Below are 27,750 nucleotides of genomic sequence, written 5' to 3'. Positions count from 1 at the left end.
AAATTATGTAATTTGTGTTTACAAAATTACGAAAAAATTGGGCTAGTCGTAAGTCTTTTCAAAAATATCAAATAAAAAACATTCTAACTTTTTTACATTTTTTATATCACATCAATAATTTTTTATCATTATTCAAATAAAAAAATCTACTACAAAACAAAATTTTTTTACTTTTCTATAAAAAATTCTCAAATTTTATATCACATCAATCACTTTTTACTATACAATACACAAATATTTTTCTATTCAATTACTTACCAAACAGGCCTCCACGTCCAACTACCCCTAACGACTATGGCCTCATGTCGAAAATTATGGGGCAGTTATTAACATATTGATGTAGAGTGGGAGTTTTTTTTTTATTGAAGTCATATTCCACGTCCCACATTTTTTTTTTTTTTTTTATATTTTTGTCTTATTAAAAAAAATTTATGAACATTTTTATCTTTTTATGGGATAAAAAAAGTATATTATAATATTTTAATAATTTGAAAAGACATTGCCTTACTAGAAAGTTTGGAATAATTCGAAGAGAATGCATATTTTATTATTAATTTATTTTTTTAACACAGACTCGGCCAAAATATAAAAAGCTGGTGAGTGGTGGCACAATTATTTATTTTTCATTCTTTATTTCAGTTGCTTCCCTTGGAGGGTAAAAAGTAAAAACTAAAAAGAGCGTGGCCTCTCAAGGGTGGCATGCCAAATGTCAAGTTTCGCATAATCGACAAAACCAAAGACTATCCACTTCCACTACTTCAGTTTACGGTTTCCAGAATTCCCTCTCACTCCGCAACCAAAAAACAAACCCCCCACCTTCCCCTGCGGCCTCGTAAAGCCCTTTTCCCCTCTACTTCTCTCTTCCGCACGCAACTCCACCTCCGCCGCATGTTTGTTTAAAGCGTTATCCTCAGCCTCTGAAGCCAGTAACTCCGCGACGCAACGCGACGCGACGATGACCTCCGTCACATCCGTCGAATTGAATTACCTCGTCTTTCGTTACCTTCAGGAGTCAGGTAGTGACGTTCTCTTCAGCTCCTCCAACTTTTACCTTCTTTTTGGTTTAATTTATTCAATTCGCGTTGCGAAGTAGATTCGATTTCTAGGGTTTGTATAGAAAGTTGCTCTTAGACGTATAATTATTTGAATTTCTGAGCTAAGTTTATGTGAGTTGCCGATATAAGCACTCTAGGGTTTGATTGGGGCGTAGGAAAATCCAATTTTGGGAATAAATTTTCGAGTTGCGTTACCATTGTTTCCGTAGGGTTTGCGAGTTCTAGTCGGGGTAGTTCCTTCTTAGTCCTCAAGAATCGATTATGTGATAGATTTTGTAATTTTTAGGGCCAGGATTTGTTTAGCAGTGTGTAATGTGGGTTAATTTTGTATGTGCGTGGATATCTTGACTTCCTAACTGAGAAGTGAGTTTGGCTGCCTGTGGAAAATCTTGATTTTGTTACTGAGCATGTTCGGAAGGTTTTAGTTTCATCGGTAGGCTATGTTCTTGCTAAGAAGAGAAATTATCAGAAATTTACAAAAGAAAGGTCTTGGAGAAGATTATATCCAGGTCGCAGAATGCATTCATTAGGGCACTAGCAGTGGATTCCTTAATCCAAATGTAGTTTCCTAAATTTGGATAAAACCACGAAAAAATGACCTGCATTGGCTTACCTTTAGCTTCCCTAAAGGCTCGTCGAGATCCCCTACATCTCTTACAAGGGATCCATTGGGAAGAGGGTCAAGGAGGCCATGCTGGCCAAAGGGAAGCCCCTGATCTTGGAGGAGAAGTTTAGCTGTCGAGCAAGGGATATGTATGAGATTCTGATGGATGAGAATCCGTGGAAGGGTTGGGAGCGTCATAGTGGTAGACTGGTGTTATATGTGCAAGATGAGTGAAGAGTCCATAGATAATCTTTTTCTTTATTGTGAGGTGGCAAGAGAGGTATGAGTTGCGTTGTTCCATCTTTTTGGTGTCGAGTGGGTTATGCCTAGAAATGTAATAGAGTTGTTGGCTAGCTGGAGAGGTCAAGTGGGAAGCTGTAATATTTTAGAAGTGTGGAGGATGGCTCCTTTGATCTTAATGTGGTGCATTTGGAGAGAACGGAACTCAAGGAGCATTGAAGATTTTAAGATTTCGGTGGCAGAGTTAAAATCCGTTATGCTCAAATCCCTTTATGCATGGATGGTGGTGTATAGTAGTCCTCATTTTTCTACTTTTACAAAAAAATTGTTCCTTTTCTCCCTTATAGAGGATCTCTCTTGTATACGAATTGTGCCCCTATGTGCTTTTTAATGAGATTGATTTACTTTTAATAGAAAAAAAAGGGTTGGAAGCATATGAAAGTGCTTATAATTTAAAAATAAAACATGAATTTCTTTAATAATTAGTTATATTGATGATAAATATTAACTGAAAATTATCTTGAAAGCAGGCAAGTTTGTGGTACATGCTTATTTGTGCTTGAGAGAATTTTGGTTATATCCTTTTTAGGATTTTAAGGATGCGTTTGGGATTGCGATTTCGTAGACAATAAGTGGGATTTTAAATCAAATCGCAGAACATAAATTGTTTGGGAACTGTGTTTTTAAAAATTGCGATTTGAAAACTTAGAAAATTTGTTTTTTTTTTTCAAATCGCATGTAAGATGGTGCTTTATTTAAAACGCAGAATTTTAAAAACTAATTTGCGATTTTAAAGGCTAAATTGCGATTTTACCAAACGCTTAATTGCATTTTTAAAAATCACTTTTTCAAATCGCACACTTTAAAATTGTTATTTTAAATTGCACTTTTTAAAATCGTAAACCCAAACGAACCCTAAGTCGGTGTTTAAATTTTTTGGAATCAAAGTTAATTGCCACACTATTTCTCATTAAAAAGCCATTTCATTTTATATCAATTATCAAGGCAAAGCAAGACATATATCATGTACTTTAAACCGTAGTAAACAGTAAGGTTCTACTTGTCTCCTTCATTCAGATATATTGTTTGATGAATGTATAATGCATCTAAAATATGAAAATAATGAACATTTTGAAATTTTATTATTCATTTTCCATATGATCAGCAGTTAGATTAGACATTTTTCGGGGCTCTTAACTTTTCCTTGTCTTGATCTTGTAGGATTCACACATTCAGCATTTGCTTTAGGATATGAGGCAAGTATCAACAAGTGCCCCATTGATGGCAATTTGGTTCCACCCGGTGCTCTTATTACATTTGTACAAAAAGGTCTTCAGTACTTGGAGATGGAAGCAAACTTGAGTAATGTTAGCATACGTAATTCTTTTGCTTTTCCTCTATTGGCTGACATGACTCTATATTTCTTAGCCATCCTGGTTATCTCAGAATTCAAATTGATCAATGTTTGTTTTAAGCTTTTCAGAGTGACACAGAATTGGATGAAGATTTCTCATTCTTACAACCTTTGGATCTTATCACAAAGGATGTTTATGAACTACGGCAAATCATAAAAGAAAAAAGGAAAAATCTACAAAAGGATGGAGATAGAGATAAAGATAAAGAACTTGATAGGGACCATGAAGGAGAACGCGGAAGAATAAGGGATAAAGAAAGACATGACAGGGAGAAAGAACGTGAAAAGGATAAAGAGAGGACAGAAAAGGACAAGGGGAGAGAAAAGCAGCACGAGGATCACACCGACAGAGAAAAGGTTACAGATCAAGAAGATAAAGTGAATGTAAAACATAAAGATAATGGAGTCTTTGGAGGTAACTTTACTTTGATTTTGAATTTCATTTGTCTTGGCCTCTCTTTAGGTATCCCTTATACAAATCAAGAAGTATAAAAATCTTTGGATGTGTTTAAAGGACCAGAACCAATGGATATCTCCACTACCTTGACTACTCAGCCGTGTGAAATCCCTAGTTCTGATGTGACAATTTTGGAAGGACATACTTCAGAGGTATGAGCATGTCTCCATTCTTTCTGCAATTTTTTTGTTGCACTGCCCCCCCCCCCCCCCCCCAACCAAAAAAAAAAAGAGAAAAAAAACCTTCTTTTCTATTATTTTCTCTGCTGCACTCGATATTTCAGCCTTTTGCCTGTAATAATGTAATCTTTTCCCTTCTTCTTTCAGGTTTGTGCTTGTGCATGGAGTCCAACAGGTTCTCTTCTTGCGTCAGGGTAAGTATATTTTTGTTGAGTGGCATATCTTTTGTGCATTCATAATGTGTATCTATATCTTATAGTTCAAATTTGTTTGGTATTGCTTCATTTGCATATTCTTCATTTTGTTTATTTTTCATGGTGAATTATAGGTTCTGAACTATTCAGCAACAGATACGAACTTCCTAGAGAAGCAAAAGCATTTTGAAGGATAGCTTATTATTTGCTGAGAATTTCTTTACTCATTACCGAAGCATTTAGGATTCTCTAAGAATTTCTTTTCTGATTATTTCAGTTTCTGCATCAAGTTATATTTCTACAGATCCTTATATTGTTCTGAAAAGTACTATTAGGGCATGTTTGGTATGTGGAATAGACCTCTCTTTTGTTTGGTTGCACTCTATGCTTGGGAATGGCTATTCCCCTAAATTGAGGAATAGTTATTCCTCTAAAAAATGAGAGGAATATCTATTTCTTGAGGAAGTTATATTTCTACAGATCCTTATATTGTTCTGAAAATTACTATTAGGGGGCACGTTTGGTATGCAGAATAGATCTCTTTTGTTTGGTTGCACTCTATGCTTGGTAATGGCTATTCCCCTAAATTGAGGAATAGTTATTCCTCTAAAAAGTGAGAGGAATATCTATTTCTTGAGGACCAGAATGAGTTTTCCAACCCCCCCTCTTTTTTCTTATTAAAAAAAACCCACTTGGCCTTCTCGTCATAGTTGTTATCAAACACTTCCCGCCAAGAAGTATAGCCGGAGAGCTCCCAGCTTTAAGAGAAGCAGCGGCATTTTGGAATGGACGGGGATGCCCCCAAGCGGTGAGATCCTTCTCATTGGACTTTTGGCTCATCCACATTGCGATGACGTTGGATGCGTCCTACCTGCGTGGCTCGGTGGCGGGGGTGTTTTGGGTGCTCTAGCACGCGTCGTGCCCAGAGAACATCTTGTTCCACTTCATCGCCGCCACGCGTGGCCACAATGACCTTCGTCGCATCTACCTCACCGACCTGATTGTGGTGAACGGCGTGGCCAAGCTGTGGAGCATTGATCTCGGCAATCACGTGTTGGGCGCACTCGAGTACTGCCACATGAACTTCTTGAGCTTCTTCACGGCCAGGTTTTGGGGAACCAGATGTATCCGGGCGTCATTGAAGGGGAAGAGGGCATGTTATTTCAACATGGGATTGATGGTGATCGATCTGAGGAAGTGGAAGGAAGGGAGGCACATGGAAAGGCTGGAGAGTTGGATGAGGGTGTAGAAGCGACCACCCCATGGCTAGGGGGTGGTCGCAGTCACCCCCCATAGCGTCATCAAGGTGGTCTTGTCCACCCGTGGTGTTATGTCAAGGTGGCCAGCCACCCCTTGGGGTTGTCAGCCGCCAAAGAATGTTTTGAAGGTTTATTATTATGATTTTTTTTTTAAAAATCTTGGGTATTATAGTAATTTTGATTCAATTCCATAAGGGAATCATGTTGTGTCACCAAACTAAAGAATATGAATGGTTATTCCATTCCAACCCTTGTATTCCTAGTAATAGTCATTCCTATTCCTAAAGGAATGACCATTCCTTGTGCCAAACGTGCCCTTAGTATAAAAATGCAGTTGAAGGCAGTATTACTTTAGACTGACATTTTAATATTTGCAGTTGGTCAGCGGTGAATTATGACTTTATGCACTTGTCACTTAGATTTGTGGAATTTTAGATCATCTTTTGTTATGGTATGGGAACACCATGCAAGGTTGTGAAAGTAATAGTTGTTGTCATATGCCTTGTACAACTTCTAGATCTGGAGATTCGACAGCTCGTATATGGACAATAGTGGATGGTAGCTGGAGAACTGGTTCTAATGGTCCTTTGAACGTGCTGGTACTGAAACACGTTAAGGGTAGAACAAATGAGAAGAGTAAAGATGTTACAACACTTGATTGGAATGTGAGTTTTATCACACTATTCTGTTTTAACTGCTATTCTCCTTCTGATTCCAAATTTACAGTTTGGTTATACCATTGCTAGTTACACGATCAAATTTTTTGTCTAGGTTTGCATGCCATATGCAAATGCTGTAAAAAGAGCTGTTTTGACGTCTTTGCTTTTATTCTCCTGTAGAATATGTGCTGCATGTTGTTTAGGTTTGCTACCTGTTTGGATTGGTTTATTTATGAAAAACCTTGCTTCTGAAATTCTATAGAACCAAATATTCCAATACTGGAAGAGAGCCCAACTGACAAGAGTTTAGTTTGGTCCAGGTCCATTTCATGTATTACAATGGAAATTATTTCAGCGACAAAAACTCTATATTACTACTTTTATATAATTATCTTATACATACCATACATTCTGAACTCTTCAAACATAGGAAGCATGACTTGGAAAAGCTAAAAAAGACATCAAACGGTTAAAGTGTTTTTTTGGTCAACAGTAACACGATTATCCATTAATAATTATGCCATGACAGCAATTGCCAAGATTCAGAGCTAGCTGTCCTAACCAGGTGGGAAAGGATCCTGTTTATAAACCCAAAAGATGAGGGAGGAGGGTGGCGTCTTTCTTCCATTCAACATGTGGTAGCACCTTAGGTTTTCCACATTATTGTGGAGAGGGAATTCTTCCCTCTTTCTCTGCATGAAGAGGAAGGATGGCCATTCGTATTAAGCAGCACTTTTTGATTACTAATCTATGGCTCAAGTTTAAAACTTGTAAATATTGGAAAGGTACTTTGAAGATGCTATTTTGATGGTAACTAAGCTTTGTGCTTATATTGGTGTCATTTTGCATGAAAAAGTTTTCGTACTTTTGCCTGCCCTTATGCAGGGGGAGGGGACACTACTTGCCACAGGTTCGTATGATGGGCAAGCAAGAATTTGGGGTACAAATGGTAAGCTGTCTTAGCCTTATTTGTTGTAAATATCTGCATTTTCTAGAAATTAAAGGGCAGATACAATACAATAGACCAGCAAGAAAGCACGTTAACATTATATTCCTAGTTTTGTGTGGTGTTTTTGTCATAAAATGACGATTTGATGTATTGAAGTGTCACTTGTATGTTCCAGAGGCTGAGTTGAAAACGGCTGTTAGTTTTTTTTTTCTTTCCTTTTTAGTTTTGGCAACATTATATGTGTAGTATCTCTGTCTGTTGTAATTATATGGAGATCTCTTTCCTCAACATTCTTTTCCTTTTGAGGTTTTTCTCATGTGAAGGAAAATATACATATGCATATATATACATAACCTAAGGTCTATAATATCCGCATGTACTTATTAAAAAAATATCTGCATGTATGTACTAGGCCATGAGGTGGCCCAGTGGTAAGGGCGAGCAAGGGACTATGTGGTGAGGCGCACGGTCTCAGGTTTGACCCTGGGATAAAACTCGTGATTTAAGTGGGGAGTCGTGGCGGTGGGTTGCTGTGCTAGCTCCCTACAGGGGATTAGTCTCACCAAAGGTGGGAACACCCCTGCTATAAAAAAAATAAAAAATAAAAAATTTAAGCAAGTTTATTGGCCAGTTTGATATCTTCCAAGTGGTGCTTGATTTATTTACACGGGTAGTTGGAATCAGGATTATATACGAATCTTTTTTGCTTTGTGAAAATTTCTGCATACTGATTATTCTTGTTATTTTTGTCCAGGTGAATTAAGGAGTACTCTAAGCAAACATAAAGGACCCATATTCTCTCTAAAGTGGAACAAGAAGGGTGATTACCTTCTTACTGGTAGCTGTGATAAAACTGCAATTGTATGGGATGCAAAGGCAGAGGAGTGGAAACAACAGTTTGAATTTCATTCAGGTGCCTTGTTTGATTAATTGTTAAAAAAGAAGTGTCTGTCTTGTGATTAGGGTTTAAACTTCAATATTTGTATTATTTAGGTCCAACACTTGATGTTGACTGGCGCAACAATGTTTCATTTGCAACAAGTTCCACGGACAATATGATATATGTTTGCAAGATTGGAGAAAACCGCCCTATCAAAACTTTTGCTGGTCATCAGGTATGTTCTTGGATCCTACTGCTCATTATTATCATTATACTGCATAAAAATTCAGTTCCTTTCCTGGAGAAAACCTGAGGTTTAGTAATTATCATATCAATTTTCTTTTGTGAACACTTGCTTCAAGTGGGGCTGGTAAATTTGGGGGTTGAAGGTAGGTTAGATTCAAGCTTGGACATGACCCTTTTTTAACTTGGTCAGAAGTATTGCTTCTATGTTTTCGTAGACATGCCCAACTTTAGGACTGAAGGAGCATTTATACTTGAGAATTGCCAGTCTACCTCCAGGAATGTTTCTGTCTACTGAAGATTTATGAATTCACTCTCAGATTAGTCAAGTAGCAAACCTGAATTAACCCAGTTGGGTTGGAACGTGATTGTTATCAGTTACTTGAATTGGCTTATTGTCGCTAAATCTGTTGCCTTTGATTTGCTATTGAACGTTTGCAAGTCATGAGACCAAAATAAGGGTGTTGACTTATGAAATGTTGCCATTCTGCTGTTTTAATGGCTAATCATGAATTTGTGGCAATTTCAGGGTGAAGTTAACTGTGTCAAATGGGATCCGACAGGTTCTTTGTTGGCCTCCTGCTCTGATGATATCACTGGAAAGGTTGTTTATGGTACCCCTTCCTTTTAGTAAATTGATTTGCATCTTATGTTCTGACATAGATGTTTGCTCTTAGCATTAATTGACTCTGTGCGCGCCTATGTATTTGTATGTATCTATGTACTATTTTCAATTCGTATGTCAATCTTCAAGTTAAGCAGATCTGTTTCATACAGTTTCATAATTTTTCTTCGCTCATCTTGCTTCTTGGTAATGAGACATATATGTTCTGTTGGGTTTTCTGTTTTATGGTGCAGATATGGAGTATGAAGCAGGATAAGTTTGTTCATGATTTAAGGGAGCATTCTAAGGTAATACTGAGATTTTGTCTTTCTCATTCTCATTGTGTTTGTGTGCATCTCTGCTTATGCACTTCTGCTCTTATTGGATTGCAGGAGATATATACAATCAGATGGAGCCCCACTGGACCAGGGACGAGCAACCCTAACCAGCAGTTAGTATTGGCTAGGTATAGATGCCGCTGCTTTAATGAATTTAAATTTCATCGGTCTTCATTTATTTTTATGCATTTGCGTTGGTTATCTAGATATTCTTCTATTTGATACTTCTGGAATCACTGTTGTTAGTTGATCATCTGACTTGGTATTCCTTGTCAAAAAATGCTTTTCATATGGATTCCACACTCGTCCTAGAAAATGTGTTTTTATTAATAAAAGTTTTGCATAGTGACACAGAATTATTAATTAATTGCTGCCTGCTGTGGAACTCAGTTGATTATTAAGTGTTGTTACGCTAATCTTGTATTGTTAAATTTGAGCCTGCTGTGGATCTCAATTGATTATGAAGTCTTGTTACACTAATCTTTAGTATCCTTGACTAATCTTGTATTGTTAAATTTGACATCTTTGTGTACATAAATGAATTGAACTTAATTAGGGTTTCATACAATACAATTAAGAGTTGGAGTGCATTTTGAGTTGAAGTCAGTCAAGTCACCATTGTTTTGTAATTGCTTCCATTGCCATTTGGTCTCAATGCTGGTCACGGTTAACGTCCACTTTACAAGCTAGCTCAGTCTGCAATCACCTATATGTAGTGATGGAATATTTTCTTGCATTAGTGTATATTGTGCTGGCCATTTTTCTTTTTCTTTTCACCCCTCTTCATTTTTTTGGCTGTTGCTGGAGTCTGGCTGAGGAAGCTGCTAATGTGTTAAGCAATAAATTATTTTTTATTAGGACAAACTAAGGTTTTTCAATGTCACGATCTAAATAAATGTTAGTGTGCATAATGCTAACAAACCTGCAACACACAGACATATGAAGCACTGTAGGATATACTGTACTCTTCATTCACGTCTTACTAGTTTAAAAATTTAAAACATTCTGTTGGTTTTGTTTCTACACAGTGCATCATTTGACTCAACTGTGAAGCTATGGGATGTGGAACTTGGGAAACTTCTGTACAGCTTGAACGGACACAGGTACCAACCTTTGCTGCTCTGTCCTTGATGTTATTAGACGGTAACATTAACTGCTGAGATGCTTTTGAAGCTTACTAATGCTTTAAATTGGAACTCCAGGGATCCAGTATATTCTGTTGCATTTAGCCCAAATGGTGAGTATTTGGTCAGTGGATCTCTTGATAGATCCATGCACATCTGGTCTTTGAAGGAAGGCAAGATTGTTAAAACATACACTGGCAATGGAGGCATATTTGAAGTCTGCTGGAACAAGGAAGGTGACAAGATTGCTGCATGTTTCGCCAACAATACAGTTTGTGTTTTGGATTTCAGAATGTAAGGCCTTAAAAATATGCCCTACAATCTACCCAGTTTGCTTCTGGGCGCTTCCTGGTCTGCAAAGCCTATGCATGATTTCAGGACTGATAATTAGCTATGTAGTAGGTCTTTTCAAATTTTAGCTGTAGAGATGATGATTTAGATGGGGATGGGGGGAAAAAATGTATTTTAGCTGGGTAGGCTATGCATTTTAACATAGATCAGGCATTTACTCACTTATTTTGATAGCCTTTGTAACCGTTTACCAGGCTTATGCTTCGTAGGAATGCATTCTAACCGATTATGTACAGAATTATTTGGATTGGATCGAGTCTGACGATTTCTAGTTTACTGTTTCTTTTTCCAAGGATTGTTGTTTGCAAAATTGTTTTGTTACCCTGTTTTATTGTATTCACTTAGTTTTATTTTACTGTTGATACTTAGTTTACTGTTTTACTTATTGTAATTACTTTTGATGTAATGCTAGCACCAACGTGTGCCCCTTGCCTCGGTGAGTAGCAAAAAAGAACAAAAAAAATTTGAGATGTTCAGCCCCATTTGCAGGTCAGTGAAAATCGCTAGTTGTCTCACTTGGCAAGCTTATTCAAGTTGACCTAGATTGTATTGGCATGATGTCTCCCAGTCAAAAGACTGGTGGGCAAAAATTTGGAGAATTTGATAGCAATTGGTGTCAGAAAATTATTCAGATTTTACAGCGGTCTGACTGCCAATAAATAGTATCTGAGCCTGCAGAGACATTCTTCTGAAGAAGAAAAGCTTCTTTCAGCAACAGCCAACCGGGATTGAAAATTACTAGTCACCAGTAATCCCCACAAGAGCATAAACCGTTCACAAAGTGGTGAAACCGGTTTCGGTCCCTCATCACAATCTTACGCCCAGTTATCTTTGAAATCAACTTGGTCACAGCATGACAGTCCAAACATACACGGAGGTTCTTTACAATCTTGATTGTAGTCCCTGGATGAGTACTGATGAGCCCGAAAGAAATTGCCAGCTTCTCACTATGAACTTCAAGGGATTGTTCCTTTTGTCTCTCCTCTAAGTCATGTAACACAATATCTGTCTGTGGGGTGTAACCGTGAGCCTTGAGCCAACCATTTATCTCCTCTAACATCATGTAGATTTCTTTGCTCTTTGGGTGTCTCCTATCTCCAGCAAGAAACTCGTGTACCTTATTATTCACTTCAATTGAGCTACAACCAGGCTCCTTTTGTACCCCACTCTCTTTCATCAAGGTCCTCACCCTTGCTACCCCATACCAGTTGCCAGTGGCTGCGTATATGTTCGAAAGAAGAATATAAGTTCCCGAATTTGCAAGGTTGTTGCCAACCAGAAACTCTGCAATTTCCTCTCCCAAAGCAATGTTACCATGGAGCCTACAGGCCCCAAGCAAAGTTCCCCATATGACAGGATCTGGCTCAGCTTTCATGTTTTTGACAAGAGCAAATGCTTCTTCTAAATGCCCAGCACGGCCAAGAAGATTTACCATACACCCATAATGCTCAATCTTTGACTCAATCCCGTATTTGTCTTTCATTGAACGGAAAAAGCTCCATCCCTCGCTTACCAAACCAGCATGACCACAAGCACTCAAAATGCCAATGAAGGTTATATCAGTAGGGAGGTGTCCAATCCCACACATTTCATTAAACAACTGCAAAGCATCTCGGCTAAATCCATGCATTGAATACCCCACAATCATTGAATTCCAGGCAACGACATCCTTTTCTTTGATCCTATCAAAAACCAACCGCGCATCCTCCAAACTACCACACTTGCTATACATATCAACCAACGCGGTACCCACATGAACATTGATCTTAATCCTATTGCTCTCAATGTAAGAATGAAGCCATCTACCAGACTCCAAAGCCCCAAGCTGCCCGCAAGCAGAGAGCACAGACAGGACAGTCACTTCGTTAGGTTTAACTTTCCCTGCCAACATTTGTCTAAACAATAGCAAAGCCTCATTTGGCATCCCACTCTGGGTATACCCATCAATCATCACATTCCAACAAACCACGTCCCTCTCCTGTATCTCTTCGAACAATACTCGGGCCTTGACAATCTCCCCGTGCTTGGCATAACAAGTAATCATCGACGTCAAAGAAACCAAACTCCTCTCAGGCATAGCATCAAACAACTGTTGCGCAGACATCACATCACCCCCTCTCGCATAAATATCGATGAGACCCGTGCTAACGTACGGATCCAAATCGAACCCGAGTTTGATCGCTTGGGAATGAAGAGCCTTTCCCGGTTCAAGCGGGCAGGACTTCAAGAGCGAAGAGAAGGTGAAGCAATTGGGTTCGACACCATGAACCAGCATTTGTACGTAGTAGAAGAGTGCTTGGTCGTGTAGACCTCGTCGTGCGTGGCCGTGGACAATGGCGGTCCAGAGGAACACATTGGGGTTGTGGGTACGTTCAAAGAGGGCGAGAGAATAGTCGAGTCGACCGAGAGAGGAGTAAGAGCGCTGGAGCTTGAAGTTCAAGATGGGGTGCTGGTGGAGGCCGTGGCGGAGGAGGGCGGCGTGGACTTGTAGAAGGTGGTCGATAGATTTGGACTTGTCGATAAGGAAGGCAAGTCTGTCTACTGTTGGGGAATGGCGAGTGAGCGGCGGCGGCGGCGGTGGGGTGATAAGAAGGGTGGCGGCGGACATGGTTGTGTTACCGGGTTTTAGTATAAAGCCAACGTCTTTTCAAACATCTGCCGCCATGAACTGTTGGGTTTCTTGCTTGCTCCTAGCCGCTCGCTGTTGGATACTCGGATTTTTCTTGTTTTTATAAACACTTGTGAGTGATGCCGCCTTTCTATCAAGGATTAACATAAAAACAATTAGCTGTTTCGATTGCAAGAGAAGGCCCCCTTTATAACAACTCTCTCTCTCTGTACTAAAAATTAACTGCCCGAATAATTATTTGTCTGAATCCAAGCATAAAGTTGTACTGAATCTCAATCATTCTATCAAAACTGCGTACTAAAAATTTTATGTTAAGCGGAAAGAAGTGCACTTAACAATTAAAGCCTCGCCACTGCAATTGCTACAAGAAAATTTAATTTCAGGCATTTAGAGCGGCTTTAATTTAAGACATTTTAGAACAGCCTCTCACCCTCAAACGTACACAAAATTAGACCTCCCAACAGGAAGATTAATGGGTTCATTGCTTTTTAATTGTGATGCGACATAAAAATTTGTGTTCTGTAGTACGAGATATTTGCTAAAAAGCGAGAAAAGCTACCCTAAAAAAACATATTGCCCCCAATATCCCTAGCCATATATATTATAGACAACCCTGGTCGTTATAATATAATAACTTGATTAAGACGGAAAAAAAGTCAACAGCCGTAGCTAAAACGACAAAAAAAGTTTCTTTTTTATGTAGTAAATATTCGGGTCATTATTGACGATATTTTCGATAAAAGAAATGGGCTGGGCTTTGTACAAATCCTTTCTTTCGCCGCAAGCATCCGTACGACACTAGGGTTTAAGAATCCCATTATTCCCATCCCTTAAAAAAGCTTAAACCCTGGCTGCTGGAACTCACAATTACGAGTTTACGACAGTCACTCACACACCCGCCGAGAGAAACAATGGCTTTGCGCTCTGGATCGCTGTCAAGGTCTCTGCTTTCCACCGTCAGATCGACCCAAATCCGACGCTCCTCCTCCTCCTCCGCATCATCATCATCATCCCTCCGCGGCCTCATCCGCCCTCCGGCCCCGCCTCGTACGCTCCGCCGCCCCCTCTTCACCACTCCTAGGTACCGCAGTCTATCTTCTCCATTTCTAATTCTACGGTTTAGCTTTTGCCAAATCGGCATAAAAAATGGATTAAAGCAATGATATTGTTTTGCAAGGGCTATGGTTGGAGAGTTTGCGTGCGTTCAATCGCTGACGCCGATGCACAACGCTCTCGCCGCCGCTCGCCTCACTTCTCACATTTCCGTCAACGCGCGCGCTTTCTGCGAGTTGTCTCAGGGTTCGTAATTTCCACGGTCGCTCATTTTTCCTTTTTCTATGTGAGTCTTTGTCGTATAATTATTAGGATTTGTAATTATTGACTGCTAATTTTACGTTTTGTCGTTGGCTGTTACGGTTAGTGGTAGAGGTTTATTGATTTGTTTGCTAAATGTGTCTCTTTTCTCATTCATTCTATGAGATTTTTAGGTTTAGAGTTTGCGTGAAAGTGTGTATGTTGCTCTCTCTTAATCCTATAAGTGGCAGTACTGATTGGGTATAGATTAAATTCTGGATTTTGGGTTCATTTGACATGTATGAAACCATGAAAGATAATCATTATGCCCCATTATGGATATTATTGGGTGGCGTAAAGAATTGTTCGATTGCATTTGCAGAATGGTTTACTTTATTTCGCTGGATGGGTTTTTTGTTTTGCGGCTGTCATTACTGTTGTCGAAAGTTACTAATCTCGTTCACAAGGCATTTTTTCTTTCTGGGGTACGATAAAAATTTGAGGCTCTGCATCTTTAGCCACCATTGATTAATATATAAGCAAAACAATTGTACAAGTCTGTGTGAACGATTGGTAGGTTGGGAATGCTTGCCGGAAGCTAATGACCACAGAAAACCTGAAATTAGAAGCCTAATTAAAGTGTTATTTTTGAAAATTGTTGTTACTCTGAGATTATTAATTTTTTTTTAAAATTATTCCTATTAGTTGTGTAAATGTTCACAATTAGTTTAAGCTGGGTATGTCATTTGGCTTAGTGGTTTCACTATGTCTCTGGATTTTCTTTGGTATTTTTTTGCCTACATAATGCGGATAAACTTTTTCTTTTCTCTCTAGAATCCAGTTTTTCTTTGTTACCAAAACCATGGTATTTGGATGCCTTGTGCTTGATTATATAGGATTGTGATAACACCGTTAAGATTGACTCTAATAGTTGGATGTAGTCCAAGTACATAGAAATAGCACCTCTGAGATGAGGAAGTTTCGAGTGAAAAGTCATTCAAAGTATGGAGCGTGATTATTTGATTCGGTTGCGTATCTTACCAGGATCATAGTCTTGAACTGTTTATCTAATGGCGTTTCTTAAAGTTGCAAAGGGTTTTGGAACTGTTTCAATATAAGCTTATAGCGTCAGCATGTTGTTATTTTGCAAATACTGTTGCCAAGAAACAAAATGTAATGGCTTTCTAGATTTTGAAAGTGAGAACTCATTTATTTTTTTTGGCATTTTTAATTGATTGAGCCAGATCAGAGGAAATTTTTTATTTGGGTACTAAGATAGTTCTTATTTTCTTTTAACCAGTGAGTGTCTGTGTTTGGGTTGGGTTGGGTTGGGAGTAAAGAGATGGGGAAGCGGGTGTATGAATAAGACTGATGGATTTGATGATAGATCATGGTTGTGCTGAGCAGTATGCCATGGTTGAATGGTTGATCATATTTTTTTCCCTAAATATCTTCGAACTCCTGTTCAAATTTGTGGGCCGAAATCTTCAGAATTATCAATGCAATTTATAATGTATTCTCGGAATTTTTTTTACTTGTGGATACTTGGCTTCAATCCCAAGGACTTACATTTTACTTGTACTTGAGCAGTGTCTGTCATGGGAATTATTGTAACTTTTGTGCTGATCAAAATTCTGGTATTTTGCTGTGTTGTAGGTACTTGAATGGACTGTTTGCTCAGCACATCAGGTGCTATGTCATATGGGTTTAGAAGTACGTCCTGTTGGGAACTCCACAAGCTTCTTGTCTTGAAGGAGGGTGTGGGGAGTAATTTTAGAGTGTTATTTAATTTAGTTAAAAACAGGTTTTATTTCAAAAATTGTCATGTTCTTCCTAAAAACTCACGAAGAGTTTCTGCTTTTCATTTTCGAACTCATGAGTTCTTGCTCGACTTTCTGGATATCTTATTGAACTTTTAACATTAGCTACTATTTGCTTTTTGACTTTATTGAGCCCTCTATATTTGACGTTGGATATTGTACGATAATGGAAGATTTTAGAATTACCTATTGGACCTTAGTGACACCCAGAAATTCAATAGAATGGTGGTTGAATTGGTGGTTCACGTTCCACCTCAGTCAACTGCAGGCAATCTGGTGCTTTATTTTGAGGAATTATCTTTTGTTGTGACGGGAATATGAAATTCTAGGCAGCTGGCTTTCATGGGTTTGCTTGATGGCTTGATATGACGATTATCATCCCCTGAATGCCACTTTCTATTCATCGGTTGTGTTGATGAATTACTGTTCTTTCGTTTCCTATAAAAGATTCTAATTGATGCTTAACCATTTCCGAACCTAACCTATGCATGAAGGGAAATGATTGATGCATTTAGAAATACATTCTTTGGCAATGACAGGAAAAAAAGATGTATACAGGTTGGTCATAATTCCATGCCCCAGGATAAAAATAGAGATTTCTTCTCTCAATCTTGGTCTACACATCATTGAAGGTGACTCAAAGGTTGTTATTTTGTCTACGAAGGTCAACAGAAGTGCAACAGCCATATCCTTTTCAGGCTGCATTTCCTCCCTTTTTCGTTCCCGTTGTCAATGAGAAGGACCCACATCTCCCCCCCCTTTTTTTAATTAGGTTTTGTTTGTTGTTTGTTTGTCGTTCGTGTACTAAAAAAAAAAAATAAAAAAATAAAAAAAAAAATTGTCTCATTACCTGTATTTACTCACTTGCATTATGTGGTTAACTATTTTCTCTGGATGAGAAGGAATCCGATTGACATGTTGGTCTGGGGATGAAACCGTGGAACAGGGCTCAATACGGGTTGAAAGTCGGGGCTAATGCACATTGAAGTGCTATATTGTGAAGCACATGCAGGTGTTTGAACTGCGCCAGGCACTCTGTCCCGCACCACTTTACCCTCTAGTGGCCTGTCTCCTTTTAATTCAGACGTAACAACAAATTATGGCTCTTCCATGGTGTTGTTATCTTTCAATCTGAATCTTGAAGTCGAGAGTTAGGAGGCAGAGCTATTCCTAGTTGTTTTCAGCTACTCTGTTGTACTTTGGACACTTCTCATAGGGTCCATTTACATTTGCCATTTCAAAGAGCAATTTTAAAACGATAAATGTTTGGTAAAATTATAATTTAATCTTTAAAATCGTGCTGTTTTTTAAAACCCACTCCCCAATGATAAATATTATGCTGTTTTGGTTTAAAATCGCATATTTAATCTGTAAAATTACAGTGTCAAACACACTTTTATTATGATAGTGTTTTTCTCTAAATTGAATTGACAAAATTCTCTAATTATAAAATTATCACGTGCCTTTTGAACATGTGAATAAAGGATACATGATAATTTTATAGACTGAATTTAAAAAAATTCTTCAATTTAGTTTGAAAAAAAAAAAATGTCATATTTATTATGTGGACGTCTCGATGCAAAACGGTGCGCTTTTTGAGAAACATTAAGCATTTTAATTTCAAAACCTTAATATTATAATTTATTTTTCTTCTTTTTCTTAAAAGGTTAGATTTGAGGCTGAATAAAGTCTGGATTCTGGAGAGTATTGACATATGGCCAACCTAGATAATATGAATCATGACATCTGCTCTGAAAATGATCAAGTTGGTTCTTGAAAAATGAAGCAGATTGGAGAGTTACGTACGTTCAAGCATGCCGTTGTAGGTCATCTACTGACAAACTTTCTGCTGTATAAGTTTGAACTGTCTGGTTTTTATGTTTGATTCAACTCGATTCTGGTTGGATTTATAGTCGACCAGAAAAAGTGTTTAGTCCAATCGATCTTCAACTCATCAATTAGTAAAGCCCATGTGGGAAGGAAATTAGAGCTTGACGTTTTTCACTTCAGAAATAGTTGTGTGTGGCCTGAAAAACTGTAATCTTTCTCGTAGTTTTACAATAATGAAACCTGAAATCATTCTGCTAGTTCTGGAAGCTTTTTGGAATACCAAATAGAGGAGATCATTTTGAGAGGACCCTACTTGTATATATAGGTGACCATTCGTGTTCGTGTGTCGAATTATGATTGTGTCGAGATATGAGTGTAAGTCTGTATACGTCAACCCTAATCCGACCCAACCTGTTAATTTTGTGTTAGGTCGCAAGTGGCGTAAGAATTTGGCAGCCCTACGCCCCTACCTACTCGTCTTTGTTTCCGTGGGAACCAGATCCAAAAGAACAAGCTAGGATGCTAATTAAGGGTAGCGCGTTGGGTCATTTTCTTGAAATTGATCTCCCGAACAAAGCTCCTCATATTCTCACGTTTCGACATTAATTCCACCAAATTGAAGTACCTTAAGAATATATCAGAATAGTCCAACAAAAGTTTTACTTCGAGGATTCCTGGGTACCATCCCATATAACCACAGTACGTCCACATGAAACTACTTTGAGACCTATCTTCGTAAAAGGAACCTACTAGCTAGCTTTAGTAATTGCTACGACAGGTTTGCGTCACTGCGATATCATGGTAAATGCCAAGATGAGAGGCATATTTCCTGCCTCCTCGAATCAGCACTTCCCTGGCATCCGTAACTGTTGCTTGCTTGGATCTTTGTCAGCAAATGCTTTTAGCTTGATGCCCCAGATAAGATTGTGACCCGATATGCATATATATATATATATATATATATATATCAGCCAATGGAACTGCAAACCATGCATTGCCTTTGTCTGAAAGCTAGATGGCTATGTTACTTAGTTATTTTGTTCAGATCTATGTTGTACTTGGACTTGGTCCAACTGAAGTTTTGTGTGATGGTGTGTTTTAACTTTTAAGCAGAAAAAAAGAAAGAAACTGTGTGTTATGATAAGATTTAACCAAACCAGTATGGAATAGTCTCAGGACTTTTGGATCAATTATTAATTCTCAAGGAACCCTTAAACCTTAAGATCGTAACGTTTTGATCTTAATTATTGATTTCTTTGACGTGCTTCTCCACGGAAACGACTACCGTCTATTATTAGTTTTCACTTTTATTCCTACTATTTTTGGCTTATATATGAGATACCAATTGACATGACAAGTCTAATTTCCACGATCTGACTCATCAATCCAACACCACAATTACATTATCTTAATGAAGCTTCAACATCACAGCTGCCTTCATCAAGCACCCTATGTGGGGAAACTGTTTTTTCTTTTTCTATCTTTTTGAAACAATAAAGTGATATTAGAACATCAAGATTCTGATTTATGAGAATAAGCCCAAGTGGTTCTCAATGCACTCCTCCTACTATACATAACTACATATTGATAGCCCACTACTTGAAGACACACACTAAGATCCCCTTGTTTAAAAGAAACGTAACCCAACTGAAATTATTGACACCCAATCTCTGCTGCATACTTTTTATCACCATTATTGTCAGTAACCGGGCCCCCCCATAGTCCTCAAAATATAGAATTACATCATACTTTATTAACATCAAATAACAGCCTCTCCCCTCACTCCACCATCTTCCTTGAAGCTTGTCATCTATAACTCATTGCAAAAAAAAAAAAAAAAGGCTTTCTTTTGTTCACAGTATATATGCTCCCCCTCTGTGGTTGTTGCAACTTTGATTTTTCATAACTCATAAGAAAATTTAATAGTAACATAGAGCGAAAGAGCCAGAGTAAGATCATGCTGAGAGAATTATTGAATAATTTTCTCTGCTTTTGCTAGGCGGATAGACAATTAAACGACACCAACCTTACCATATCGGTCGTTAATGCTTCTAATTTCCTTTCAATCTCTCTCTTCCTGTGTCTATCTAAGATGTGGCTCTAAACAAATAAACCAAACATTTGCCAGAACTAGTATGATGCTCAAGATTTAGGAGCATGGCACATCCAAGGGGTGGTCCATTATATACAGAGCAGCATATATTGGGGGGGTTTCAAATCTGCAGAATGGAGCGAATAGTATATAAAGAGTATTGTGCTTTGTTGGGACCATGTCAATCCAATCAAGCTACGTCATTTCATATGCTATACAATTTACATAACCTGAAAAGGGGTCCATCACATTTTAGACAGTGACATATTTATTAAGTTCACAAGGCTTTTGAAGTAGTTTATCTGGTCTAGTCAGCAGTTTGTTTTTATTTTAGAAGGAAGAAAAGGAAGGGGGTGAAACGATAATGTTGCTTTCTTTACTGGTTCATTGTGACTATAAGTGGCATTGTCAACGTTAAAGTGCTGTTCTATATCAATTCAAATGGAATCCTGTAGTTGATGCTACAAGAGAGGTGAATGAAAAGAGCACGAGGGAATCCTAAGCTTTATATGGGCAACAACATCAGACGACAGAAGCATTTCCCCCAGAAAAATTATGCATCACCTGGTGGGAGCACCAAAGATAATTGAGATGAAACCCAATAATCCACTGCCCCTCCCTCCGTCTTTATGCTTCTCTATCTAGCCATTAACTCTCTCCTATTAAAGAGCAAGCACCCCCACTTATTCAAGCCTCTGCAGGATAAACTTCTAAATAACCTTCCAGCTAAATTGGAAGTGTTCCTGCTATGACTTTCCACAGAGAGGATGAAGAGGCAAAAAAGATATCAAATAACAACCAAGATGTAGAATCCAAGACAAGCGAGAATGATGAAATAGCTTCGGGAGAGGATAACTTGGGGGAATGGTTGAGTTTAGGCCTCAACAGAAACGAGTCCTCCACAGTTGGAGATTCTGATTCACAATCAAAGCCTGCCAGTAACAAGGTTTTCTCTTGTAACTTCTGCAAGAGGAAGTTTTTTAGTTCACAGGCATTGGGTGGTCACCAAAACGCGCACAAAAGAGAAAGAGGAGCTGCCAAGAGGCACCAGACTCACAAGATGATGATGATGACAACAACAGGGTTTCCCTTCGGTCCTCTAACGCCTCGATCACTGGGTGTCCAGCCCCATTCGCTTGTGCGCAAGCCGGGTAGTCAAGGGTCTGCCGTGGTAGCGCGATTTGGTGATGCGGCTGCCAATGCAGGGTTTGGGATGGCATCGACACCCTTCATGCTAGAAGAAGCAATGGATTTGATTTGGCCAGGAAGCTTTCGCATGGACAAGTTGCCTGCAGAGCAATCATCGGATGATCATCATGTACATAAGCTTGACTTGAATCTTCGGCTGTGATATATCTATATATATATACCTTATACTTCTATTGGTGCTTCAATATATGTTGTCCTTTAATCTCATCCATGTAATATGTTTCTTATGTTCATCCCTCAAATAAATAAAATATACTAACGTACTTAGGTGTATGGGCTTCATCTAAATTGATCGAAATGGAGTGAGATACATCATTCTTTTTTCTTTTTTCCTTTTTCCTTTTTCCTTTTTGTGGGTGTGCAGAATTATATGTCACCAATTCAATTAAATTGTTATTATTATCTTCTACTAGTATAACCTGCATTCAATTGAGGGTCTCACTCTATGATATGATAAATAACACTGAATCTGAGATGAGGGATGCAAGTGCAGTATATATCTCATGACCTCCTGTGGTTAGATTTGTAAGTAGTCCGGAGTAGGGGCGGAGCCAAGTTTTAAACTTTGGGGGGGCCAAATTGAGAAAAAAAAACTTTGGGGGGGGCCAAAACTAAGAAAAAAATAATAATAAGGGGTAAAATTTTAATTTTAATTTTTAATTTTTAATTTTTAGATTTTAATTTTTATTTTTTGGGGGAAACCCTTTGGCTTGGGAGGGGGGAGGGGGGGGGGGGGGGAGGCCCCCCAAGCCAAAGAGTAGCTCCGCCCCTGGTCCGGAGGGGGGATTCAAGCTAGCTCTCAAACTCACACCCAAATTATAATGTCTCTTTTAAAGTTTAAAAAGTTGCAAAGTCTCCACGCACACTTAAAAAAAACAAAAAAAACTTTGTTCTTTCACCGAACCTCCTCTATTAGGGGTTTTTGTTATATCCAATGAAAAATGGGTCATGTGCGATTATTGTGACCCAAAATTGCAAAGTCTCCACACACATAAAAAAAAATAATGAAGAAAAAAAAAAAAAAACTACTTTGTTTTTTCACTGACCCTCCTCTATTAGGGGTTTTTGTTATATCATGTGACCCAAAATGACAATAATTTCATTGCTTCTGATAAAAAATTCAAAAAGAAAAAGAAAAAAGAAACAGCATGGGAGGTGATTCAGGTGAACCACAGCTTGCCATGCAGGGTTGGGGAAGGTTTTTTTTTCTTCTTCTTAAATTTAAGGGCATAATTGTATATTCATACATATGATAGAGGAACAAACATTTACTTCACATATGGGTCACGTGATGCATTTGCCGTCCAGATTAATAGAAAATCCTAATGACAAGTGTTAAGTGCAATGACTAAGTAGTTTAGAGTTTGAAAGACATTACAATTTAGGTGTAAGTTTGATAGAATAAGTCTAGTTTCCCATGAAAAAAAAAAAAAAAAAGAAAAAAGCCCTTCGGGCCAAGTGTTTTACAATGGACTATGGTCCAACCTCCATCCTCCCAATTCAACCCAACAACCAACAAGGCAACAATAGATCGAGTTCGGGCCCATGATCCGTGAAGATCGAAAACAAGAAAAAAGAGTTGGGGCATGTCCCCTGTGACAGACCCAATGTCGACCCTCACTCTGCCCCACTTTCCTTGGGTTGGGGCTTCTTTTAATTGCTTTTCATTTGTATTTTTCTTCCTTAATTATTCATACTTTTGCTACAATGTTATTGTCATGTTAAAACGTACGAGACGTTGCTCTTCCACCTCGGGGAATTATTTCAGTCCATCTGCCTGCATGGGTGATAAATTATGTAAAAATCACCATCTCATTATAATGAGATTTGCGATTCATTAATAAAATGAGGACTCTCCTCCTAAGAGAACTGAATTGTTATTGCATCTGATGCTTTATTCTTGCAGCTTTAGGGTTACATTTAATTTATAGTGAATATTGTAATTTATCCTTTTTTTTTTCTTGGATTTATGTGGGAAAGTAGCCGTTGGACATTTTATTGATAGAAACTGCCTTCCATGTTTAGTTCTTGTCTTCCATATTTGTTTCCCCATACTGCTTCTTGCCTTTGGTGATTGATACCTAATATTCCCGCCCCTTTGAGATCAACTTGCGTCTTTTGGTTATAAGTTCGTCCAGTACTGGATCAACAATTAATATTGGGTTAAAGTGCGGCCCGTTTTTGTACCTTTTGCCTCTCGAGCACTCATAAGGGTGCTACTTGGAGTTCTTCATTTTCATCGAATGTTGGTAAGCTTTGTGTTCAGACATCGGTTCGGCCTACGAAATGCTTGAGGCAGGAAACATGAAAAACTGGATGGACCGTAGAGCTTGAGGGTAGGTTTAGTCGGTAAGCTACTTTGTCCGCTCGTTGGCCTGAAGGATTCACAAAGGTCCATAGAACTGTGGGGCTAACTTCATGGACCCGCAGGTAGCTATGAGTTCTGTCGGTATGGTTGGAGACGGAGGACTCTTGGTCTATAATAGCAATAATTAGCCACAAAAGATTAGGTTTGGCAGCCCCATTAATTTTTTAACAAACTTATTAGCCAAACTATAGTCTATCGATATGTCCATTCTCTTACATCAATGTCTCCTTTTTTTAAAAAAAAAATATGTATAAGTAATTAAAATTTGAAAGAAAGGGATATATATATAGACAAGGTCCATTATTAAATCATACTCGATTCCTTCATAACTTGTACCCATTATGAAGTTTTCAGGCTTGAATGACGTCTTTTATTAGTTAAAATCAGAAGGGAACAAAAATGAAGGAGAAAAAACAGAATGGGTAGGGCAAAAGCCCATCGGCTGAGACATTTTGCTAGGCAGCTAGCTAGCATCTATATGGATTATGGACCAAGTTCTGGCACTAGTAGGCTAGCTAGTAGCTAGAAGGTAATTGCATGGTCAAGTATTCATAAACAGGATCGAATCAAATATAGCCTAGCTATATATATAAGAAGATAACCTAAGCCATGCATGTGAGAGAGGTTAGATCAGATCGATCGAGTGTAAATATATGTTCCTTTTGACAAGGATATATCATCTACCAAATCAAAAGAAAGATATATGCTAGGGATCGGTATATCGGTTCAAATATAAGCCTATGATTATGGTCTCTTACATTAACAGTACGTACAACATGTAACATTTGACATTAGAGGAGAGATCGATCGAGTGATTCAAAAGCCTCGACCATGATTCATGAATCATGGCATTCGCTTCCAAAATAAAGATACGCACATTAATTGATGATTCCCATGCTCCTTTAAATGATCACCCTAACATATAGCTATAGACAGCTGTACAAACCTGGCCTCCTTGTTTTAACGTTAATGACAAAGGCTACATATATACCCTTAAAAAAAACAAGGAAAAAAAAAAAAAAAAGAAGAAAAAAAAAAAAAGACGAAGGTATAGTAGCTAGTATCGAGACATAAATATAAGTTTGGGACAGCTCATAAATTGTGAGGCCTAAGGCGACAAGTTTAAGTGAGACCATTTTTTTTAGATTTAAATATTAATTAAATTTAAATTTATTTTAATATTTATATTATATATTTTTTTATTTAATATGTCAATTAGAGCACTTTCTTCTATTTGTAAAATGTATTTTAAAACTTTTTTTTAATAACTTATTGGATATTAAATGACTTATCGTTTGATTAAAATATATGAAATAATAAGATTTAAAGAAAATAAAGATAAAAATATAAATAAGTTATATAATTAAAGATTGATGTGTAATAGAACATAATGCAGAAAAAATTGTTGGACATTAAAGATTCACCGATGATGTAATTCTATATATTAATATGCACAACGCAAACAATGAAAATTTATACAATTTGAAGACTTTTCATATTTTTCTAAATATTCAAGGCAAATAAACGTGCGTTGGAGAAAAAATTATGCATATTGGACTAATTTTTCATAAATGTATAAATGAGGCTTTTAAAAAGAGTAAATAAGTGAACCTTTTTAAGATTTTATGAATGTATTTTCTGAATATAAATAATGAGACTTTCTTTAATTTTACCATGATTGAGGGCCTTAATTAGAAACTGTTTATTAAATTTTTTACTACATTAGAGTCTTAAAATTTGTTAAATAACCTTTATTGTACAATTATTAAGTGCGGGCCTTAATTAAAGAGTATTTTATTAATTTTTTTACCATATTAGAGCTTTAAAATGCTTTTTTGAGCCTTAATTTTTTTTTTTTTAAAAAAATAAATTTATTGTATAATTATTAGTTGGGGTTCTTATTCAATTGGGAATCTTTTTTATTTTATTTTTTATTTTTTTTTATATGTCTACACAAGAGGGGGAGGGGGGATTCGAACTAGTGACCACCGCTTTATGAGGCGTGGTCACCAGCCGATTGAGCTACCCCTTGGGGACATTCAATTGGGGGCCTTAGGTGACCGCCTAAGTCGCCTAAGGCTCGAGCCACCTATGTTATGTTGAATTCATGTCGGATTTGTGAGTCGTGTCAAAAATTGACAGTCATTAATGTCTCGTGTTAGGATCGAGTTGTGTCGAAGCATGAGTATAAGATTATGTAGGTCAACCATAATTTGACCTATTTAATTATACGGGTTAGACGCCACAATCCTAACCCATTAATTTCGTGTTAAATTCTTATTAAATTTGAAAATCATGTAAAAAATTATCAACCTTACATAAAAGCCAAGTTTTTTTTTTTTTTTTAGGGTAACTTGAAAGAGACCTGTTAGGTCTCTTTCAAGTTACTGTTTAATTTGCTAGTAAGTACTAACATGAAATCAACTCGATCATGTATCACATTAGAGATTATAAGTTCATAATCCTTTAAGATCTTAGAGATATAATAAGGGAGTTGCAACAAACTTAATTAACAGGATTTTTTTTTTTAAAAAAAAAAAAAAAAAAGGAAAGGAAAGAGATCTAAATTAATTAAAAGATATTTTTCCTGCATGGATGCCCAACCTGTGGTAATTTTCTATGACATGATTTATACGTTTCATGTTGGTCCATGGTGAGGCATATCCTGACACCTCGCAATATTCGGAAATAGTTTTTGCCCTATGTCTTGGTATATATTATGATTTGATTTGCTTAATTAGACTCACCCTAGCTTTGTGAATAATCTACGTACATATGGGGTCAAGTTAATAAAATAATTAATTAACTTTATGATTCAATACGGAAAACAACAAAACGTTAACGTTTTACTCGATCGTAGAATTGGTCTAGTACTCACAAATGCATTAAGATATGACTGACAACCAAATTGAAATTAAAATCCGTGATTAGTTAATTAGATGGACAGACTGGCATCAACGTGCAAGAATGGTGTGCAAGGATAGAAAAAGAAATTAATTAATAAACTAACAACGTTTCTTTTTTTTTTTTAGTCGAGAGAAAGAATTTTCCTCCTACCTATGCTTCCCACGTATAACTAATTAAAGAAAAAATGAAAAGTAAGGGGGAAAAAAAAGAAGAAAAAATAGATAAAGAAATCACTAGTGCGGCGTGCTCAACTATATTCCAAAATAAGATATTAATGCCGTTAAAATATAAAATAAATAAATAAATATGAGAAATTAAATTAGGAAGAGAGAGAAAAAGACCCAAGAGATTTAAGGTGTACGTAAAACTTAGATCGATCACCGTTCATAATACCTAATAGTGCAATAGTTTGATCATGTTGACTTTTTTTTTTTAAGATGTTGACTTTATTCTAATTGCATTACAATATGATGTATTTATAAAGATTATGCCATACTATAACACTTCTAAAAGTATATTGTTCAAAGAATTAGTTCGTTATAATTAATTTGTCAAATAAGTAGAAATTTTTTGAAACTTTTGAATCGTGAAAAGAGGCTTGCGAGACATGTGTCTGGTGAAGGTGCATCCTACACGTAATGTATGTAGTTAAAGACACGTGTATTCATCATGTAATAAGATATGTACGTAGATTCTTATTAAAGATGAATATCTACATACATAAATTATTAACAATTTGAACAACAAATTACCGACCTTCTTATCCCACCCAATGAAATTAAGTATCTTTACTAGCCAGCTAGCTAGGTTATTTTTTTATTTTTTATTTTTAAGGTGCTAGCTAGGCTGTGTTAGACAGCTATGAACACTGAGTGTTAATTAGACGACCTTGACTTTGAGAGAGAGAGAGAGAGAGAGAGAGAGAGAGAGGCACGACTCTTACTGCTATGCACGAAGGTGCATGTTTGGAAGGTAGCTTATAATTTACTTTGACCAGAATGATGGGTGCTTAAAAATAATACTATTCATGCTTCACGCTTCAATTTTCGTGG

At 37.3% G+C, this 27,750-nt stretch overlaps 4 protein-coding genes across 5 annotated transcripts; 3 read left to right on the top strand and 1 right to left on the bottom strand.

Annotated features, from left to right (window-relative positions):
- The first annotated feature begins 739 nt into the window (after positions 1-739).
- On the top strand, positions 740-10,860 carry LOC133862784 (WD40 repeat-containing protein HOS15). 2 transcript variants are annotated; one of them, XM_062298656.1, is made up of 14 exons: positions 740-1,016; positions 3,121-3,266; positions 3,383-3,728; positions 3,828-3,922; positions 4,097-4,143; positions 5,920-6,067; positions 6,947-7,010; positions 7,765-7,923; positions 8,004-8,125; positions 8,663-8,737; positions 8,992-9,045; positions 9,130-9,203; positions 10,104-10,178; positions 10,278-10,860. In XM_062298656.1, exons 1-14 carry the CDS (start codon positions 956-958, stop codon positions 10,495-10,497), a joined length of 1,686 nt encoding a protein of 561 aa, XP_062154640.1. In that variant the 5' UTR covers positions 740-955; the 3' UTR covers positions 10,498-10,860. The 2 variants fall into 2 exon arrangements, with proteins under 2 accessions (XP_062154640.1, XP_062154641.1); XM_062298657.1 differs by lacking the exon at positions 740-1,016 and having other exon boundaries at positions 3,137-3,276.
- A 248-nt stretch (positions 10,861-11,108) lies between these two features.
- Positions 11,109-13,378, bottom strand: LOC133862783 (pentatricopeptide repeat-containing protein ELI1, chloroplastic). Its single transcript, XM_062298655.1, has one exon. It carries the CDS (start codon positions 13,156-13,158, stop codon positions 11,293-11,295), a length of 1,866 nt encoding a protein of 621 aa, XP_062154639.1. The 5' UTR covers positions 13,159-13,378; the 3' UTR covers positions 11,109-11,292.
- A 565-nt stretch (positions 13,379-13,943) lies between these two features.
- Positions 13,944-16,420, top strand: LOC133864159 (protein NONRESPONDING TO OXYLIPINS 2, mitochondrial-like). The gene is made up of 3 exons (XM_062300410.1): positions 13,944-14,260; positions 14,357-14,478; positions 16,129-16,420. Exons 1-3 carry the CDS (start codon positions 14,091-14,093, stop codon positions 16,134-16,136), a joined length of 300 nt encoding a protein of 99 aa, XP_062156394.1. The 5' UTR covers positions 13,944-14,090; the 3' UTR covers positions 16,137-16,420.
- Positions 16,421-20,685: 4,265 nt separating this feature from the next.
- Positions 20,686-21,696, top strand: LOC133863840 (zinc finger protein 7-like). Its single transcript, XM_062299958.1, has one exon. It carries the CDS (start codon positions 20,963-20,965, stop codon positions 21,563-21,565), a length of 603 nt encoding a protein of 200 aa, XP_062155942.1. The 5' UTR covers positions 20,686-20,962; the 3' UTR covers positions 21,566-21,696.
- Positions 21,697-27,750: the final 6,054 nt, after the last annotated feature.

Source organism: Alnus glutinosa, chromosome 3, assembly GCF_958979055.1.
Source record: "Alnus glutinosa chromosome 3, dhAlnGlut1.1, whole genome shotgun sequence".
Lineage (NCBI taxonomy): Eukaryota > Viridiplantae > Streptophyta > Magnoliopsida > Fagales > Betulaceae > Alnus > Alnus glutinosa.
Note: the sequence above shows the minus strand (reverse complement) of the source record. Positions and strands in the feature narration are given on the sequence as shown.

Bases quoted from the DNA above. Each gene is read 5' to 3' on its own strand.
- LOC133862784 (XM_062298656.1), top strand. From the start codon at position 956: ATGACCTCCGTCACATCCGTCGAATTGAATTACCTCGTCTTTCGTTAC. The intron at 3,729-3,827 runs GTAACTTTACTT...ATGTGTTTAAAG, and splicing joins AGATAATGGAGTCTTTGGAG to GACCAGAACCAATGGATATC. The intron at 3,923-4,096 runs GTATGAGCATGT...TTCTTCTTTCAG, and splicing joins TGGAAGGACATACTTCAGAG to GTTTGTGCTTGTGCATGGAG.
- LOC133862783 (XM_062298655.1), bottom strand. From the start codon at position 13,158: ATGTCCGCCGCCACCCTTCTTATCACCCCACCGCCGCCGCCGCCGCTC.
- LOC133864159 (XM_062300410.1), top strand. From the start codon at position 14,091: ATGGCTTTGCGCTCTGGATCGCTGTCAAGGTCTCTGCTTTCCACCGTC. The intron at 14,261-14,356 runs GTACCGCAGTCT...TTGTTTTGCAAG, and splicing joins CCCCTCTTCACCACTCCTAG to GGCTATGGTTGGAGAGTTTG.
- LOC133863840 (XM_062299958.1), top strand. From the start codon at position 20,963: ATGACTTTCCACAGAGAGGATGAAGAGGCAAAAAAGATATCAAATAAC.